The 18,640-nt window shown below is 59.8% G+C and overlaps 2 protein-coding genes across 7 annotated transcripts; one reads left to right on the plus strand and one right to left on the minus strand.

Moving 5' to 3' along the window:
• Window positions 1-1,153: 1,153 nt before the first annotated feature.
• On the plus strand, window positions 1,154-14,090 carry SNPH (syntaphilin; the record flags this gene model as incomplete). Of its 5 annotated transcripts, XM_079321887.1 has the most annotated exons (7): window positions 1,154-1,505; window positions 1,762-1,802; window positions 1,939-1,994; window positions 8,036-8,104; window positions 8,876-9,076; window positions 10,633-10,782; window positions 11,620-12,757. In XM_079321887.1, the coding sequence occupies exons 4-7, from the start codon at window positions 8,061-8,063 to the stop codon at window positions 12,755-12,757; spliced, it is 1,533 nt and encodes a 510-aa protein (XP_079178013.1). In that variant the 5' UTR covers window positions 1,154-1,505; window positions 1,762-1,802; window positions 1,939-1,994; window positions 8,036-8,060. The 5 variants fall into 5 exon arrangements, with proteins under 5 accessions (XP_079178013.1, XP_079178014.1, XP_079178011.1 ...); XM_079321888.1 differs by lacking the exon at window positions 1,154-1,505 and having other exon boundaries at window positions 1,592-1,802; window positions 8,975-9,076; XM_079321885.1 differs by lacking the exon at window positions 1,154-1,505 and having other exon boundaries at window positions 1,616-1,802; window positions 8,036-8,415.
• A 299-nt stretch (window positions 14,091-14,389) lies between these two features.
• Window positions 14,390-17,213, minus strand: SDCBP2 (syndecan binding protein 2). 2 transcript variants are annotated; one of them, XM_079321896.1, is made up of 9 exons: window positions 16,968-17,213; window positions 16,289-16,354; window positions 16,092-16,167; window positions 15,761-15,864; window positions 15,443-15,604; window positions 15,059-15,234; window positions 14,820-14,991; window positions 14,609-14,700; window positions 14,390-14,525 (listed from the first exon to the last, which is right to left on the minus strand). In XM_079321896.1, the coding sequence occupies exons 2-9, from the start codon at window positions 16,340-16,342 to the stop codon at window positions 14,471-14,473; spliced, it is 891 nt and encodes a 296-aa protein (XP_079178022.1). In that variant the 5' UTR covers window positions 16,343-16,354; window positions 16,968-17,213; the 3' UTR covers window positions 14,390-14,470. The 2 variants fall into 2 exon arrangements, with proteins under 2 accessions (XP_079178022.1, XP_079178021.1); XM_079321895.1 differs by having other exon boundaries at window positions 16,289-17,213.
• Window positions 17,214-18,640: the final 1,427 nt, after the last annotated feature.

Below are 18,640 nucleotides of genomic sequence, written 5' to 3' on the forward strand. Positions count from 1 at the left end.
TGAGTGTAAGGAAGGGAAAAGCATCCCTGAATGGTCAAATCCTCTTTGTTTTCTGCAAAAGAAACACTGTTTTTTGGGTGGGAACAGGAGCATGGCTCAGGCCAAGACTGCAACCAAGGGCAGCTCATCTTTTCCTTATGGCAGACCTGGCACTTCCAAAAGCAGGACCTGGAAAAGGGTTTGGGTTTGGTGAAAACCTCTCCCTCTCTCCCTGCAGCAGGCCCAATCTCCCTGGAGTGGTGTTCCTGCTCTTCAGGTCAGAGTACCCTGGGAGACCAAGCACTGCAGACTGCAGAGGGAAGGAGAAACCATTTTTCTTTCCCAAAAGCCATCAGGAATGACTCTGCATCTCACAGCAGAGCTGCTGCCTGTGCCACATGGTCAGAGCTGCTCCAGTGGCAGCAGATGTGATAACTCATTAATTTTCCTTTCAAGGAGAGAGGCTGTGCGTTGGATTCACCGGCAAAGAGGGAAACAAAAGGCAGCTGGAGGCGGGCAGGAATAAATGGGAGGCAGGATATATATATACACACTGAAAACAGTCTGTGTGTCGGGATAAATGAGGTACGAATCATGCAGGAAATAGTGCTGGAGGGAAGACTGACACTCATTTACCAAACAGGTTTGTCAAAACTCCGGAATAACCGTGCGGGCGTGACAAAGGGAGCTGGGAATGTCTGGGGAGCACAATGGACGTCGGGTCCAGATCTATACCGGGCGCAGGTTCTACTCTGACTGTGGCTGTTTCCCACATTACCATTTCCCTCTGTAAGTCCGTATGTGGATCCACACGCGCTGGACGTTCTGTGATGTTTGTAACACAGGCACATGCGCATCTCCCACGCTCCCGGTCCCCGCGGGGGTGTCCGCAGCCGACCTTGGGCACTGCTGGCGGCGGCACGGAGCGCCCCAGGAGCCGGTGCCCTGCTGCTCCCCGCACAGGCTGCAGGATGTGGCGCGGGGGCTCCCGAGACGTTTCCTCCGCAAATAATTTGGGAAGGCTCATCTTGACAGTTACAGCAGGAAGCGTGTGGGAAGTGCCATGAGTAACCTGGAGAACAGGACGTGCCGTGCCGTGCCGTGCCAGCCTTCTGCCTCATCTCCCAAACCTCCCGGACCCCAGTCACAACCCGGGACAGCAGCTCGGGGTGGCTGATGCTGCTTCTCCACCCCAGCCCCGGAGATTAGGGCTGAGCCAGAGGGATTGAAATGGGGCACAGAATTCAGGCTATTTAATGACTTTACTTTATGAAAGTGCGTCACTAATTAGAGGCAGGGATCTCCTCAGAGCTGAACTGCTTATAATGAAAACTACAGCGATGGGGGAACTCCAAGGGCCGGGTGGCCGCAGCGCGGAGCCGCCCCGGCTACCCCTCCCTTCCTCCTCCTCCTCCTCCTCCTCCTCCTCCGGGGTTACGCAGGGCGAGGAGCCCGGGGACACCGGGCGCAGGGCACACCCGGCCCACGGGGCTTCGCAGACGGGGAGGGACCCCAAAACCCGGCTGGTTTGTTTTTTTGAGGTGGTTGTGCTGCTCCGGCAGAGGGGAGTTGCCATAGGAACGGGGGGAAACCCGGCGGGAGGGGCGGGGAGAGGCACCCGCGGCGCCGTCGCTTTAAGATCGCAGAGGAGGGAGCAAATTACGCAGCTGCACCGCTCATCCCTCCCTCCCTCCCTTCTCCATCCATCCATCCTCCCTCCCTCCCTCCCTTCGCCATCCCTCCCTCCTCCATCCCTCCCTCATCCCTCCCTCATCCCTCCAGCGCTCCCGGCCGCCCCGCCGCACCCATGGAGGCCGGCGCAGGTGATGGAGGCGGGAGAGGTCGCGGGGTGCGGGGTGGGGCGGGGGGCACCGCACCGGGCACCGCACCGGGCACCGCACCGGGCTCCCTCCCCCCCGCCGCCGCCGCTCACCGTCCGCTCTCTCCCTTCCCCGGCAGGTCGCTGAGCCCCCACCCCGGCGCTGCCGCCCCGACATCGGCGGGGCCCCGCGCAGGTGAGCGGTGCGGGGCGCGGTGCGGGGGGCGCGGTGCGGGACCCATCCGTGACTCATCCCTTTCTGGCTGCGGATTCGGGGTGGGGGGAGGCGGGGGGCGCAGCCGGAGCTGCCAGCACCGCTCCGCATCGGGGGGGGCGCGGGAATGGGGGGGGTTCCCGTGGTACCGGGTGCTCGGGGCGGGTCACGCATCGGGCCCGCAGCGCACCCGCATTGCGTGTGCCAGACCCCCGCGGCACACACCAGACCCGTTCTGCTGCACCAGAGCCCACGGCATGCGCTGGACCCTCGTGGCACGCACTGGACCCGTGTCTGACTTATCAGACCCATATCTTATGTACCCTGACCCACACTGCAAACCCACCTGGACCCCCACCACACCCAGCGGTCCTGCTTCACAGCCCTGGACCCACAGGACCTGCACTAGACCCACACAACAGCATCAGCCATGCATTGCACTCACCAGACCTAGACTGCACTCTCCAGACCCACATCTCATGCACCTGACCCACTTCACATGCACTGGACTCTCCCTGCACACCCCAGACTCACATCCCATGCACCAGACCCTTCCTGCACGCCCCAGTCCTACATCACATGTACCAGACCCATATCTCATGCATCAGATCCTTGTCACATGCATCATACCCTCCCTGCAAGCACCAGACCCTCACTGCACAACCCAGACCCATATCTCATGCACCAGACCTTCCCTGCATCCACCAATCCCATGTCACATGGACCAGACCCACATTGCATGCATCATATTGTCCCTGCACACCCCAAACTCTCCCTGCATGCCCCAAACCCACATCTCATGCACCAGACTCTCCCTTCAAGCACCAGCCCCACATCTGTTTGTGCAGCATCCCAAAGTGTCTCCAGCACCATAGGGTGTTGCAGGAGCTGGGGCTGCTCTGCAATTGACATTTTATTATTTAATGGCTTCATGCTGCATCTTTAAAGGGACACAGGAACACCCGAATGTGTTGATGAGCCGGGTGCTCTGTTGTCTCCTCCCCACAAGGTCAGCGCTGTGGCTGTCACACAGAACCCATTGCTGGGTGCCTGTTCTGCTTATGAAACCCCAGTGTTCCCAGACTCTCTGGGCAACAGGCATGTTGTGCAGTGACCTTGTGTCAGAAGATGCAAATCCTGGTGTGCAGGAGTCCCAGGATGGGGTCAGAGGGGCAGTGCCCGTGCTCCCATCTCAGAAGTGCTGCAGAGGGCTGAGGCAGGAGATGTGCTGTGTGGTTAAACTAGGCCATTCCAGCGGTGTGGAGAGCAGGGCTAATCCCCCGGCAGCGCCGTCATTCCCAGCCCTGCTCAAGGTGGATGCTGGTGAGGGGAGACCTGCTTCCCTTCCGCCCGCCGAGCCACCGGGGGGAGGAGGAGCTGTTGCACTGGAAGCTGGGTTTGGCTTCCAGGTTTTTGCCTTTGCATCTCAAAGGAGTGGGCTGTTCTGCCTCACACAGCTCAGCTCTGCTCCTGCCAGAGCACCTCTGCAGGACTGTGCAGTGGGATGTCACCTCCACCCCATCCCTGACCTTCCTGGCCCGTGGTGAGACCGGGTCTGCATCCTGGGTGTCCCAGTCCTGCTCTCATGCTGCAGCACTTGTCATGGAGCTCTTTTCCCATTTCCCTTTGGCTCCAGAGTCCCCAAAGAGAGCCCAGCCTTTGCCCTCTGGTCAAGCACCTTATTTTTAGCTAATGAGGTCTGGGAATTGCCACCTCCCCGTTTGGAGTTGCAGCCAGGTCAGCTGGAAAAGTGATGAGCTGCATAACCCGAGCTTTCCAAATGGTGTCTGTTTTCCTGTAATCTCTGGGTGTCAACTCAGCGTTTTATAACAAACAGGAGAATAAAAGGAGATGCTCCCGCCTTTTGGAATGGGATACAACCACTCTTAGCAGCATTGAATTTTCTGGTGGTGTTGCATAAACACCCCATGGGGTTTGTCTCTGCTTGTGCCCCGAGCACTTGGCTCTGCCCTGAGCTGGATTTAGTGGTGGCTTTGGCAGTGCTGGGTTAGCAGTTGGATTTGAAGGTATTAAAGGTATTTTCCTACCTAAATGGGTCTGTGATTCCATGATCTCCCTCTGCCTGAGGCCCAGGTGAAGCTTTGGGATGAACCTGTCTACTGTCTCCCAAAAATCCCCCATGGCAGGAGGAGTGGACACAGTCATGGATGTTTGCCCCCAGCTGCCCAGGTGGTGGCTCCAGTGCTGACCCCCTCCTGCACCAGGACTTCTGCCAGCCCTGGCTGCTGGATCCTGCTCCTTCCCACTGTGACCCAGCTGTATCCCAGTCCCTTTCCAGTCCAAGCAGCCCTGTTCCTTGCCAGGAGCAAGGGCTCTGCCCCATATCAGCTGCTGGTTGTTGGCCACATCCAGCACTTTACTTATTTTTAGTGAGTAGAAAAGCAGAGCTGATGTCAGGAAGGCAGGGTAGGTCATTGGGAGCCCTTTTTGGCCCCTGAAAAAAAAAAAAAAAAAAAAAAAAAAAAAAAAAAAAAAAAAAGCTCTGTTTTCCCTCTCCATGTAGATTTCCCAGGGCACCCATGGGGACACCCCAGTTCCTCTCCCAGGTCTCTGCAGTGGGTGAAGCTGCTCTCAGACACTTGGGCTCGGTGCCACCATTGCAAAAGATTCCTCACACAGGATGTGCCAGGATAACACAGGAATCCAGCAGCAGGCAGGATGATGGGAGCCTGGACAAAGGAAGCAGCGAGCGAGAAATCCAGGGAAATGTGGTGGCTGCTGGCACAGCAGTGCTGTGCTGAGGGTGACACTGGCAGTGAGCTGCAGGCTCTCACACCTCCTTTCATGTTCCCTGTGGGGATGGGGTGAGCTGGCAGCAGCTGGATCCCTCTGAATCCCAGAAAAGCTGAGCTTTGGAAGCTGTTGGGAACAAACTCTTGACCCTGCAACCATGAAACTCTCAGAGGAACAAGCTGAGGAACCATCAGAGGCTTCACTGAGCCAGTGATGAGGGTCTCTCCAGGGGTCCTGTGTCCCTGTTTCCCATGTGAGAAGCATCTAGGAAGGGCCATATCTGCCCAGCCTAGTTTGTCCATCACTGGCACAGCCAGGGGATCCAGCAAGGAGTGAGGAAGTGGCAGGATTTGAGGTGAAGAAACCAATCTCTATGGGGCAGTGATTCAGCTGATCCTGGGGAAATCTTCCTCTGGGGCACCAGGCTGAGCCCCCACTCTGTCACTGCTCTGTCACTGCTCTGCCATCCATCACTGTCATTGTGTGATCAGTAGGTCAGCAGGAACCCATCAGGAGATGAGCCCCATGGTGTCACCCCCCTGAGAGAGTGGCAGCATGGGGGATTTGTGCTGGTTCTGCATCCCAGCCCTCTGTGGGGGATCCACTTTTTCATGCTGTAGCTCCAGCTGTTTCCTTATCAAGGCCCATTGCTTTTATTTATCAGGAATTCCCCAGGCTAATTCCACTGCATGGAACAAGCCCTGGTTTGTGCTGTTGTTTGTAAAAGCTCTGCCTTTCTGTTCCACATGTGCTGGGAGACTCACAGGGAGTTTTCCTGTTGGCAGCACCAGCAACACACTGGCCTTTGCAATGGGTAGTGTCTACCCTGCTCAGCCCTCAAGCTGCATTTTAGGGGATTTGCAGGGTGCTGGACCTCATACAGGTGGTTTGCAGGACAATCTCTGGATTTGGTATAGGCTGGACTGTCAAACTCTGGCCCATGCTGGCATTCCCAGGTAGTCAGGGCAGGCACAGAGGAGCTGTGCTGAGCACGATCCTACTGGTCCCCCAGTATGGAGACAAGCCAGTGCCCTCCAAATCACCTTTGTCTTGGTCCATGAACTGCCCTGACCATCCCTGCTGTGGAGACAGGTTGAGAGAGCTGGTAGAGAAGGCTCCAATGAGACCTTAAAAGCCCCTTCCAGTGCCTAAAGGGGTTTCAAGAGAGCTGGAGACAGACTTTGGACAAGGGCATGGAGTGGCAGGACAAAGGGGAATTCCTTCCCACTGACAGAGGGCAGAGTTAGATGGGATATTTGGGAAAAATGGATCCCTGTGAGATTGATGAGGCCCTGGCACAGGTTGCCCAGAGAAGCTGTGGCTGCACCATCCTTGGAAATGTTCAAGGCCAGGTTGGACAAGGCTTGGAGCAAGCTGGGATGGTGGGAGTTGTCCCTGCCCATGGTAGAGGGCTGGAATGAGATGATCTTCAAGATTCCTTCCAACTCAAACCATTCTGTCATTTTAACCCCTTGCTACAGGAGGGATGCCACCCACTAGAGCAGGGTTAATCCCAGACATGAGGCCAAATCCAGGAGTCCCACAGAGCCATTCCAGGCTGTGGGTGCTGGCAGCAGGTGCCTGGGGTGTGATGTGGGGTGCTCTCAGGAGCCCCATGTGCTGGACACACACATGCCATCTGCAGTGCTGGCACTTGCTGGTGTCAGTGGGGCACAGAGGGACCCCTGCACAGAGCAGTGTGGCATGAGGGTGACCTTGCCATGAGTGGGGAAGGTCCAGGTACAGCTGAGCTGATGCTGAGCACCCTTGGGAAAATACCAGATACCACTGGGCTGCAGGAGAGGAATCAACCCTGTCAATCTCCCTAAATCTCTGCTCAGAGCTGTTGGAGTCCAGGCTGTGCTGGAGGGTGATGGAGAATCCTGGAGGATGCTCCTGCCAGTGTGAGGCCACACACAGCCTTTGGTGGATGCTGATTCACGCTGCTGCAGTAGCAGAGCTCGCTGCCCACTTGGGAGCAGTGATCCAGCAGGACAGAACACTGCCTTCCCCTGCCCAGGTCACCTCTGGGCAAATCCATCCCAGGTGGGAGCAGCAGGATTCCCAAATCCTTCCTGCAGTGTCTCAGGAGTGATGGTACCCCCTCTGCCATGGGGCACTGTGCCTGCTGGGACTTGGGATTTCACAGCACCAGTGCTCTGGGGTCTTTGCTGCCCTGGTTTGGGGATCAGGGGGCAGCAAATCCTGGGCAGAGGAGGGGCCTGGGCTAGCCAGGGTATTTTTATTTTTGAGGTATTCTGAAAGAAAAATAACCTGGGGTGGCAATTGCACAAGGCTGCACTGGGCTGAGCTGGATGTGTCCCCCTTCCTGTTCTGCCTCCCCTGTTGTCCCACTCCTCGCACTCCCCTGGAACAGGGCCAGCAGCATGGAGTGTTTCCTGTCACCCATCGATTATCTGTTGGCAGATCTCATCTCCTGCACTGCTCTGCCAAAATCTGAGATAAATGCTGGCATTGTGAATTGGCCTGGGGATGGGAGGGCCCCCAAGCTGCCCCTGGCCCGTCGGTCTCCAGCAGTCTGGGAGCACAGTGGGGATGCCAGCAGTGCCATGGGATGCCTGGCAGGATATGGGTACTGAGCAGATGCTTCCCTCACTCCCTCACATCCTGTGTGTGCCCGAGGTGCTGCAAGCCTCTGGATCTGGCCTATTTATTTACAGGAAAGCGGGCTCTGTGTTTCCCTAGGGATTAGCAGCTGCTGCCTCATCATGCAGGGATCTGTTTTTCCTCACCTGATTTCACTGCTGAATGGGGGATTTGCACTTAATTAAGGAAAAGCAGGCACCCAGCCCACTGCAGGGAGCTCCATGGCTGGGTCAGAGCCCTTGTGCCAGCTCTGCCTGCAGTAATGCCACCACTGCAGGCACTCTGTGTCCCTGTGGCATTACCCTGCTGCCTGGCATGGATGGGGATCTGGGAGAAGGGAAAGCTTGTCCCATGGTGGAAAAGGGGCTCCAGACCCTGGGCAGGCACCTGCTCTGCTTTTTGTCTGCCTTTCAAATTAAGAACACCCTTGCCCTGTGCCCACAGGATCCCAGTGGGACCACTGCCATGCAGCATTCCAGCATTTCTGGGCTATGGGAGACAAGTGGGCAGCACAGCCCAGACGTGCAGGGGATGCTGTCCTCATCTGTCCCTCTGCTGGTGGCCCTGGGGACAATACTGGTGCCCTGGTGCCAGGGCTCACCCCATCTCCTCAGGACCATTTCCCTGCCCTCACCTGCTCTCTGTGTTGCCTCTGCCCACAGTTCCCTGTGCCCAGGACCCGTGGCCATGTCCGTGCCGGGGAGCAGACGCGCGTCCACAGGATCACGAAGGTGAATATGCTTCAGCCTCTGGCCTCGGGACTGGACACCAGCGCCTGCAGCCGGGATGAGACGATCCCCACGCTCCCCACACCTCCACCACCAGCTGCCACCTCGCAGCACGGCCCCCCAGCCCAGCTTTCAGGGGTTTGCATGGCACTGCCCGCTGCACAGCACTTCCCTGTCCGTGCATGCAGCTCCCCGAGTGCTGCACGCCCCGTCCCTCTGTCCGTCTGTGCCACGGCCAGGACCGACCCCTCCGTCCGTCCAGGCGAAGGCAGGCAGTGGTGGAGAGCACTGGGTTGGGGCAGTGAAACTGGGAGGTATGTTAGCCCTTGGAAAATGTCTTCTTGAGCTGAGTGACAAAGAGAAAAAAAAAAAGAAAAAAAAAGAGAAAAAAAGCATTTATTCCCCTCCCAATGTCTCCATGACCTGGACTGTTGTTATGGAGGTACAGGCTCAGTGTGGGCAGGAGAAGAGGCAGAGCTGCTCACGTTAGGTGATGCTCTGGCAGATGTGGCTCGAGCTATGCTGGGACTGTGCTCCCAGGGGACTCTTATGGGGCCCCCAAGGGGCTTACAAGGGAATTCCAAGGTCTGCCAAGGTCCTCAGGGTGCAAGGATGCTGTGCCAGCATCCACGGGCTGCCACACCAGGGAAGGGGGAGCGGGTGGACATCCCCCCCAGCCCTGCCTTTGTGCCCGTCGCCATGTCCGTGCAATTTTGATCCCTGCTGTTTGTTTTGTCCTTTTGTCTTGTGTGTTCTCGGTGTGGTGGTTGGCAGTCGCGGGGTTTATGGACGGAGTGGCTTTGCCTCCTTCTTTAAGTCTTCAGCGCCCTCAGCCACTCGGCCTGAGACACAGCCTCTTCTCCCTGCCTCCAGGCGCCCCTCGCCCCCCGGGAGGGACACCTACGGCACCTCCTCGCTGAGCAGCAGCAGCAATTCTGGCTCCTGCAAGGGCAGCGACAGCAGCCCCACCCCAAGGTAACCCACCACCCGTGGCCCCAGAGCGGCTGCCGGGTGCCCCCGGGCAGGGGAGCAGCCCCCGTGCTGCCGGTGCCGGTGCCCGGCGGGGACAGGAGCTGGAGCGAGGCTGTGCGCTTGTGGCTGGGGGAGCCGGAGCTGCCGGAGCTGCTGGTGTGTCTCCACAGACCCTCACTCCCCCCTCCTCCAAACCTCTCCGCCGCCGTTGTTGTGTTGTGTCCCTCCCTGTCCCCCCGCCTGCCACCCAGGGATCCCCGTCCTCTCCCCTCCGTCCTGCTGTGGCTGTGGCTTGCACGCTGCACGCTCCCTCCTGCCACTCCTGCATTCAGAAGAGCACCTGGATCCTTCCTGACCAAAGGCACGAGGGCAAGAGCTTCGCTTCCATCCCCTTGTGCTGCCCAGCAAAGGTTTGGCAAGAGCTGGTGGCCCCCTGGCTTTTCAGCAGGGAGCTCCAGCTGTGTTCGGGCACAAAGAGCTGGCACCACGCTGTGGGATGGGCACCAGCCCCAGGCACAGCAGCCTGTGCTCATCACCTGCCTGCCCCCTGCTCCCTGCCAGCTCCCAGAGGTGGAATCCTCCTGGGAGGATCTGAGGGGCCTGAGGGCAACATGGTGAGCAGGTCCCATGTGTACTGCAGCTGGGGGCAGTGGCCATCCTGCTGCTATGGGCATTCCAAAGGCATGGATGCTTCTAACACAATGCTTCTGGACATGGCTAAAGGCTGCTGGGCTGATGGACACCATGCAGGGAGCTTTGGGATGCCTCCTTTTCATACACAGAGAGTTCCCCCCACTCCCAGTTCGGTCCCCACACTGCCATGCCAGAGCCACTTGTGCAGCTTCAGCTCTCCATGTGCCTCCCAGCTTGGCCATGTAGCCCTGTCCCTGGCCAGGCCCTGCTCTCTACACTGGCTTTGGCCCAGAGATGTCACTTTATCTGCCCCAGTGCCGGTGGTGGCACAAGGAGAGTCCAGGCGTGCTGCTGGCCCAGCCCAGAGCAGATGCTGGATTCTCTGGCTTGCTCCCCATGGGCAGGACAGCCACCATCTTGAGAGCTGCTCTATCCCAAACCCTTCCATTCCCCTTCTTGTGCCTCCATCTCTGATGGGGCTGATCCCACTCTGGGGTCTCCATCCACATCAGCTGTTTCCAGGAAAGTTCCTCTGGGCACACAGAGACCTTGGTGCCCCCGGTTCTGATCATGGCCCAGCACCACAGAGGGCTCAGCACCTGACATCAGCACCAGTGTGTCTAGGAGCTGCACCTACCCTCCTGCCAGGGCAAAGCACCAAAGACACCCACCCTGCCTTTCCTGCCAGGGCACAGCACCAAAGACACCCACCCTGTCTGTCCTGCCAGAGGCACAACATGCAAGACACCCACCCTTCCCCTCTTGCAAGGGCGCAGCTCCCTCATGCACCCACCCTGCCCCTCCTGCTCTCAGGGCTCCTTTGGGATGTATTATGAGGCAGCACCATGAGAGCAGGCCCTAGTACCCCTGGGTCAAGCCTGTGCTGACCCTGGCTCTGGCAGTGGGTGACATCTGTGTCCCCGCAGGCGCTCGTCCAAATACAACCTCTGCAGTGACAACCATGGGATAAAGCCACCGACGCCGGAGCAGTACCTGACTCCCCTGCAGCAGAAGGAGGTCTGCATCCGGCACCTGAAGGCTCGTCTGAAGGACACACAGGAGCGGCTGCAGGACAGGTGAGCACATCAGCTCATGGGAGGAGTGCCAGCACCAGCCACAGCCGCCCACTGTGGCAGCTCCTGTCTGGGATTGGTCCTTCTGGGTGTCTCAGCTCCCAGCATGGCACCTTGTCCTCGTGCTTGTGCCCAGGGACTGAGGTCACAGCTGTACCACAGCATTGCTGGCATGTGGGATCTGGCACTGCTGCCTGTCCGACCTGGGAGCCGCAGATCTGGGGACTGGAGAGCCCCACATCCCACCTGCAGTGGCTGCATTGTCTCCTCACTCTGTTTAAGTCCCTGCCATGCTTTTGCTGAATTTCAGCGTCAGAGGGTGGCTAATCCCCATCTGCTCCTCTCAGGCTTAGGCACGGCCCCGTTGCCGTGCCAGCTGCCACGCGCCCGCCCAGGGCACCTGCCCACCCCCACGCAGCCCTCCAGAGACCTGGGCACTGCAGCCCCTCCGGGAGGAGGCTGAGCATCACTTCCAGGGATCCCTGAGCTTCCATTGCTCCCAATAGTGATCCCAGGGGGCCCTGAGCATCAGTCTTGAGGGTCCTCAAGCAGCAATCCTGAGAGACCCCAAGTATCCCTGAGGGTCCCTAAGCATCACTCCTGAGAGTCCCTGAGTGTCACTCCTGAGGGTCCCTAAGCATCCATCCTTGGAGTCCCTGAACATTGCTCCTGAGGCTCCCTGAGCATCACTCCTGAGGGTCCCTCAGCCACTGGATCCATCCCTTGTTCCTAGCTGGGAGTGTTCCTGGGTGATTGATTGCAGCCCAGCGCTGGGCACACGACCTCGGGGCTGTCCCTGCAGCCCCTGAGAGCCGCGGTGCTGCCCTCCCGTCTCCGCAGGGATGCCGAGATCGAGGACCTGAAAACGCAGCTGTCACGGATGCAGGAGGACTGGATCGAGGAGGAGTGCCACCGCGTGGAGGCCCAGCTGGCGCTGAAAGAGGCTCGCAAGGAGATCAAGCAGCTGAAGCAAGTCATCGACACCGTGAAGAACAACCTCCTGGAGAAGGACAAAGGCCTCCAGAAGTATTTTGTGGACATCAACATCCAGAACAAGAAGCTGGAGACGCTGCTGCACAGCATGGAGGTGGCACAGAACGGGGCGCTGAAGGAGGAGGGCGCCGGCGAGTCGGCCGGGGGGTCCCCGGCCCGATCCCTCACCCGCAGCTCCACCTACACCAAGCTGAGCGACCAGGGAGCCGGGGACCGCAACGTGGGGGGCTCGCAGACCATCTCGCTGGACGAGGGGGCCGACAGCGGCTTCGTGGGGATGGAGGATGCTCCGGGCCACACGGACCCGCTGGAGATGGGGGGTGAGCCCGGCACCCGGCTGCCCCCCAGCAACACCTACGAGAAGGTGCTGGGACTGCGGAGCAGCGCGGAGGCAGGGGTGCAGGCCAGCTGCATGCAGGAGCGGGCCATCCAGACGGACTTCGTGCCCTGCCAGCCCGACCTGGACACCATCCTAGAGAAGGTGATGAAGTCGCAGGCTTGCAGTTTGGGCAGCCCCACCTCCGCCTGGGTCTCTGAAATGGAAGACACGATGCCCGTCCCCGAGATCGCCAACCCCACCGGGACCACGGACCTGATGGTGGCCGAGCCCGACGCCGCGACGGCGGCTGCCGGTTCCGAGGGGGGCGTCCCCTGCAACCCGGCGGTGCGGCAGCCCCCCAGCGCCAGCCCCTCGGTGGCCATCGCCTGCGTGGCGGAGGAGGAGCTGACGGAGGTGACCGGCTGCGAGAACAACCCTTCCAAGAGCTACTGGAGCCGCCACTTCATCGTGGATCTGCTGGCGGTGGTGGTGCCGGCGGTGCCCACGGTGGCATGGCTGTGCCGCTCGCAGCGGCGGCAGGGCCAGCCCATCTACAACATCAGCTCGCTGCTGCGGGGCTGCTGCACCGTCGCCCTGCACTCCATCCGCAGGATGGGCTGTCGCCCCGTCGCCAGCCCCGGCCCCGGAGGCGCTGCCCAGCCCTGACCCCTCCGACGGCCTCCACCCGCCCCCACGGACCCGACTGCTGATTGTAAAGCCCCGGCTTGGCACTGGCGGGTGGGAAGGCGCCGAGAGATCTGTGGGTGCATCGAGGTGTGCTGCCCGCCCCCCAGCTCATTTGTCCTGGAGGAGGGAAAGAACCCTTGTTGGAAGAGGGGTGTTGGCACCCAGCGTCACCCCCCGCCGATGGACACCCCTGCTGTGCCTCTGTGCGGGGGACTGTGGGGTTGCCCCCGCCGGGGGTCTTTCCCTCCATCGCACTTGCTGTTTGTTTGTCGCCGGGTTATCCCCGGGGCCAGCCCTGCCGCGGGCGGGTCATGGATGGCGAGGGGCCGCTGGCAGCGTGGAGCGCTGGGGATGCAGCGGTTCCTTGCAGAGTCTGTCTGTGGGCAGGGGGATGGGGGGTTCCTGTCCAAACACAGGGGTCAGCTCCGGAGCGGTTCGGGCCAGCCCCCCATTCCCGAGGAGATGCCTCCCCACACTGGGATGGAACCGGGTTGCAGCTCACGCACGGACCCCCCCCGAGGAAGTCGTGGGCTCTCCCTCCCTTTGCTTTGCACTATATTCACTTTTTTTTGGGTACAGACTGAAGCCCGGCTGTTGGGACTCTGGCTGCCGGGGAGCGGGCCCGGGGGCTCCTGCAGTTTTGTCAGCCGTGATGCCGGTGATCCCACCATGTGCTGGAGCTCGGATGCCTTTGCTGGGGTGCGGGCAGTGCCGTACAGGCAGAGCCAAGCCCTTTGTCGCCCCGGCCCACCCAAACCTCTGCTTTGCTGGTGGCCTCCGGAAAAATGCCTTTTTTTTTGTTGTTGAAACACAAAGACAGCAAGGATTGCTCAGCGGGGCTGTTGGGGCGCGGGACTTGGGGCTCCCCCGGGCGCGCCGCACTCCCACCCCACGAATGTCTGTGGTTTCTTTGTGACTTGAACTAACAGTGTTTCCCCCAACCCAGCCCAAGCCCACTCCCCCACCCATGGGTGCCACTGGCCAGGTGCCCTGGCAGCCGGTGATGCTCCACACGCTGGTGTCCAGTGGTCCCCAGAGGGGCACATGCCACGTCCTGTGTGCCCCACATTTCCCTGCATCCCCCTTCTGCCAGCTCTGCCCATGCTGGGGGGCAGTGGGGACAGCAGCTCTGCCACCAGCACAGCACCAGGTGCCGGGGAAAGATTTGGGGAGCAGCAGTGTCCAGGCAGCCGGGGCAGATGTAAGTGGAGCTGGGATATTCGCCTCTCGTGCAATGTATTTGTGGATCTGTGTACACGTCTGTTAGACTATCCAAAGCTTTGCCAAGAAATAAATGTAACGACTATATTTGAAAGACAAATCTATATAATATATTTTTTAAATACAGAACTGAACAAGCTGTAACCCCCCTCTTCTTGTTTCCCCTGTCCTGTACTCGCTGTCTGTGGTGGATGTAATAAATGTCGCTGGGTCTGTGTCTGCTTTGGCTGGAGCCAGCCCTTGGCATCCACCCTGAGGGGGGTGGCCCAAACAGGGACATGGGGACAATGGGACCCTGCTACAGGACATCTGCTCCATCCCTGCTAAGGAGAGGAAGAATCACCCAGCAGCCACCAGATTCTGAAGGGATAAGGGGTTTTGTGCTAAAATAGCTCCTTTGAAGGTGCTATGGGGTCCCCTAGCAGGCCCTCTGGGCTTCCAGCATCAGCTCCCACAACAGCAGCGATGGTGTCACAGGTCAGGGATGGAGTGGTCCATGGACGACTTCACCAGCCCCGATGAGAGCCTGAGCAGAGGGAAGGGAGGTCAGTGGGGGGAACCTGGGGTTCCCTGTGGGGTGGGAGTGTCCTTGCAGCCCCACATTCTCACCGTTTGACCATGTGCTCATAGATCACAGTGGGGATGATGGTCAGTGTCACCACGTTCCCAGCCCCGGCCAGCACCTCCATGAGCTGTTTATCCTACGGGAGAGAGCAGGGGGGTCCATGGGGTGCCCAGCTTGGCTCAGTATGCCCCTCCCTTCTCTGGCCACACCCTGGACTCCCCAGGCATGCCCTGCACCGCCAGGGCACAGCCCTACCTTCATGCCGATGACGTTCTGGCCATTCACCTCGCAGATGCAGTGGTGGGTGAGGAGCCCGTTGCGGGCGGCCGAGCTGTCCTTGGCCAGTGACACAATCTTCCCCTTCTTCACCACGATGCCGATGTGGCCGGTGCTGTCCTTGTGCACGGTCACGGTGCGCTGGAAAGGCCTGTGGGGAGAGCACCATCAGTGCTGCCACCGGCACTGCCAGCACACCAGTGCCACCACACACTCACCTGTCCCGCACCACCATGACGATCTTTTCAGGGTTTGCCTTCTTCAGCGCGCGCTGTGCCTTGTCACTGCTCCAGCCTGCGCAGTTCTTGCCGTCGATCTGCAGCACCTGGTCCCCGAAGCGCAGTCCCACCAGCGCTGCTGGCGAGTTGGCCTTCACCAGCTGCACGAAGATGCCCTGGGGACACAGTGGAGTGGTGGCACAGGGACCAGTGGCCATGCCAGGCCATGCCATTTGCATCCGGCTGTGCTGTGGCACACTGTGACATTTAATGCCACACATTGCTGTGCCATGATACACTGCCACGTCACACCGTGCTCTGCTTTCATGCTTATGCCATGCCACATCACGCACACACTGTCCTGTGCCGTGCCCAGCCCCTCACCTGGTCGACGTTCTTCAGCTGCAGCCCCGTCTTGCCCCGCTCGTCCTTGCACAGGTGGATCTCCCGCACGCCCGGCTTGATCTCTGCCCGCCGCAGCCCCGCGCTGTTCCCGCTCAGGGGGGCGACCAGCTGGCCTGGGGAGGGCCCGGCGGGGGTCAGTGCCTGTGGGGGAGCTGGGGTCAGTGGGGACACAGGGCCCTGTGCACCTCAGCCCTTGGGAGTGCTGCATCCCTTTCCAAGGAGGATGAGGAAGCAGAGGGACCCCCATTATGGTGTGGGAGCCACATGGGGCAGGGAGCTGCCAGCCCAGACACCTACGGTGCTGTCCTCCGTGTGCAGGTTCTTCTGGATCTCCTCGCTGGAGAGCGCCAGCCCCATGTAGTTCTCCAGCTCGGCTAGGTTGGGGTATAGCACAGGTGGCTCTGAGGGACACACCGAGGGTGGTCTCAGCTCCTGGGCTCTCCAATGCACAGTCACTGCCCCCTCCATCCCAGGAGCCCCCTGGGCCCATAGGCCAGCAAAAAAATATCCCAAAAGCCCCAACCCATACACTGAGTTACAGGGGTCTCAACTGCGCCCCCCTACACTGAGCATCACTGCCCACCCAGACAGCCCCTGCACAGGGTGAGCTGATCATGTCCCACCTTACCAGTGCCTGAGGTGAGCTTTGGTTTCTCTGTGACCACTGTGGTGGCAGGGGTCCTCACCCCAGCTGCTGCCTGTGCCTGCCAAGAGACAGGGTGTTCAATGCTGTGCCCCTCACCCTGGGGACCCTCTGAGGTGAGACCCCAAAGGGACCCATTGGGGTCTGCTCACCCGCTGTAACACTGCTGAGCTGGCACTGACCTGCAGGACCTGGTGGCCCTTCATGTCCTCCAGGGAGGGGTAGAGTGTTGCCATCACTGCTGCTGTCTGGGGACAGGGATGGGACGGTTCAAGGACTGGTTTGCCTCTCTCCAAGTACCCCTCCCAGCCCATGTACCAGAGATGGGCTGTCACCTGGAGTCTCCAGTGTGACTCAAAGCTTTGTCAGCAGGGTCACCACCACCACCACTTCCTGGTGGCTGGGACATGGATGGCTATGTGCTGGGCAAATCCTGCTCCCCACGTTCACCTGCCCCACAGAACTATCCCAACACCACCCAGATAGGGGAGTGGGACATCCCAAGGGAATGATCCCTTTGCCCCTCATCAGACCCCTCTGCTCCCCATGTCCAGCTGGCCAGTGGGGTCATTCCAACATTACCCAGACACAGCAATGAGATGTCCCATGGGAACTGCCCTGGCACACACCATCAGCCCCCTCTTCACCTCATGTTGTGCCCAAGGCTGTGCCCCCCAAACCTACTCTATGGCATTTTGTGCCCAAAAAAGCATCATCCAAAACTCATGGTGTAGGGCCCAAATCCAGACCCAGCCCTTAGCCCTGTGGGAACCAGGCAGAATTACACCTGCAGACCAAGGACAGCAGCAGCATCCAACAGACAAGAACCCCAAAATCCAACCCTGGCACCCCTGGACTCACCTGCCAACAGCTTCCAGATCCTTGTGACACCCTCTGCCTGGCCCCTGGATTTTATAGCCAGGCCCAGCCCAGGGAGGGGCCAGACAGCCTCAGCTGATTCCACCCCCGCCAGGTAGGGCACAGGTGAGGAAGAGGAAGATGAAGGCAACAATGCACAGAGCCCTGGCACTGCAGGGATGGGAGAGGGATTGAGACAGGGACAGGGATGGCTTTCTGTAGGCTCAGGGAGCAGAGCTGGGACTGTACCCCCCCCATGGTGGACTCCACCCCCTCCCCAAAACACCTCTCCTGCCACCTCCAGCATGTGGCTTGGCCCTCCAACTGCCCCCACTCCCCCCCTAATCCTTGCTGGGCTCCACAGGTCCTGCTGGGGGGTGAAGGGGATTCCCCACGGTGATCCCCTGCGTGGGTGGTGGCTCCTGCTGACACCTCAGTGCCCTGGCGCGTGGGGCTGACGCGGCTGTGACCGGGATCCCGTGTCCCACACCCTCCCAGCCATCACCTGGGACACGTGCCAGGTGTGGGAGTCCCATGCTGCAGGTGGAGAAACTGAGCCAGCACAGAGCTCAGCATGGGGTGGCTGGGGCACCCTGCTGCCATGGGCCATGTCACCTGGGGATCCAGCCCTCCAGCAGCCAGTGGTGACATTCTGCTGCTGGCATTGAGGATGCCATGGGCCACCGTGTCCCCAGGGGCTAGGCAGGGGGATGCTGAGGGTGCTTGGGCAGGCCTGGACCTGGTGGCACCAGCCCAGAGTTCCCTGGCACAGGGCCAGTCCCACCGTGGAGTCAGAGCCAGGCACGTCCCAGCTCCCTGCGCCTCCGCTCTGGCGTGCCAGGCCAGGAGGAAGTGTTTTATTTACTGGTGTTATTTTTAGCTGGATGGTGCCCAACTGCCTTGACCAGCCCAGGACAGGAACAGCCTGAGCACCAACAGCAGAGAGAGTCCTAGACAGACAGAGAAGATTGTTCCCTGGAGCCTGTTCAGTCCCTGAAAACCGCATCCCCACAAAACCACAGCTGGAAGGACTCACACCCCACCTGCACTCATGGGTGCTGCAGGAACTGTGCAGGGGCTGTGGGCCCAAGGGCAGGGGGTTTCCCTCAGCCTCCCCTCTCCCCTGACTTAGCATCAGCCAGAAGCCATGGCACTGCCTGGCACCAGTTAATAATAAAAGCAAAAAGCTTTGCAGGAAGAGAAGCCCAAACTGGCCTCAAGCTTCCACCTAGAAATGGCCACAGCAAAAGACAGAGCAGGGTGCTGGTGCCCCACAAGCTCCTGTTCTGCTTAACTGAGCAGCAGTTAAGGGCAGTGTTAATTCCTGCACAGCCCTGTGCTGGCACTGGTGCTCCTGGATGCATCCCAATGGCAGGAGCTGCTCCTGCCCCAGGGCCACTGCTCCCTCCAGGACCCATTACACATCAACTTGGCTTGGCAGCCTGTGGGCCCGGGACAGGCTGTGTTATTGATCGTGGCTGTGTTATCAGTTGTGGCACACTGATCAAAGGTTGTTGGCACAGTGGTGCCTGAGCAGGTCCTACATGCAAACAAGCTCAAAGCAGATGATCTGCTGTGCCTCCTGTGCCATGTCCAGCTTTCAAAACTGAAATAAATCTAGAAGGATGCAAGGAAAGGCATCCCTAGAGCTGCAAGGACCATGGGAACATACAATC

This window comes from Erithacus rubecula (genome assembly GCF_903797595.1).
Source record: "Erithacus rubecula genome assembly, chromosome: 18".
In the NCBI taxonomy this organism is placed as follows: Eukaryota; Metazoa; Chordata; class Aves; order Passeriformes; family Muscicapidae; genus Erithacus; species Erithacus rubecula.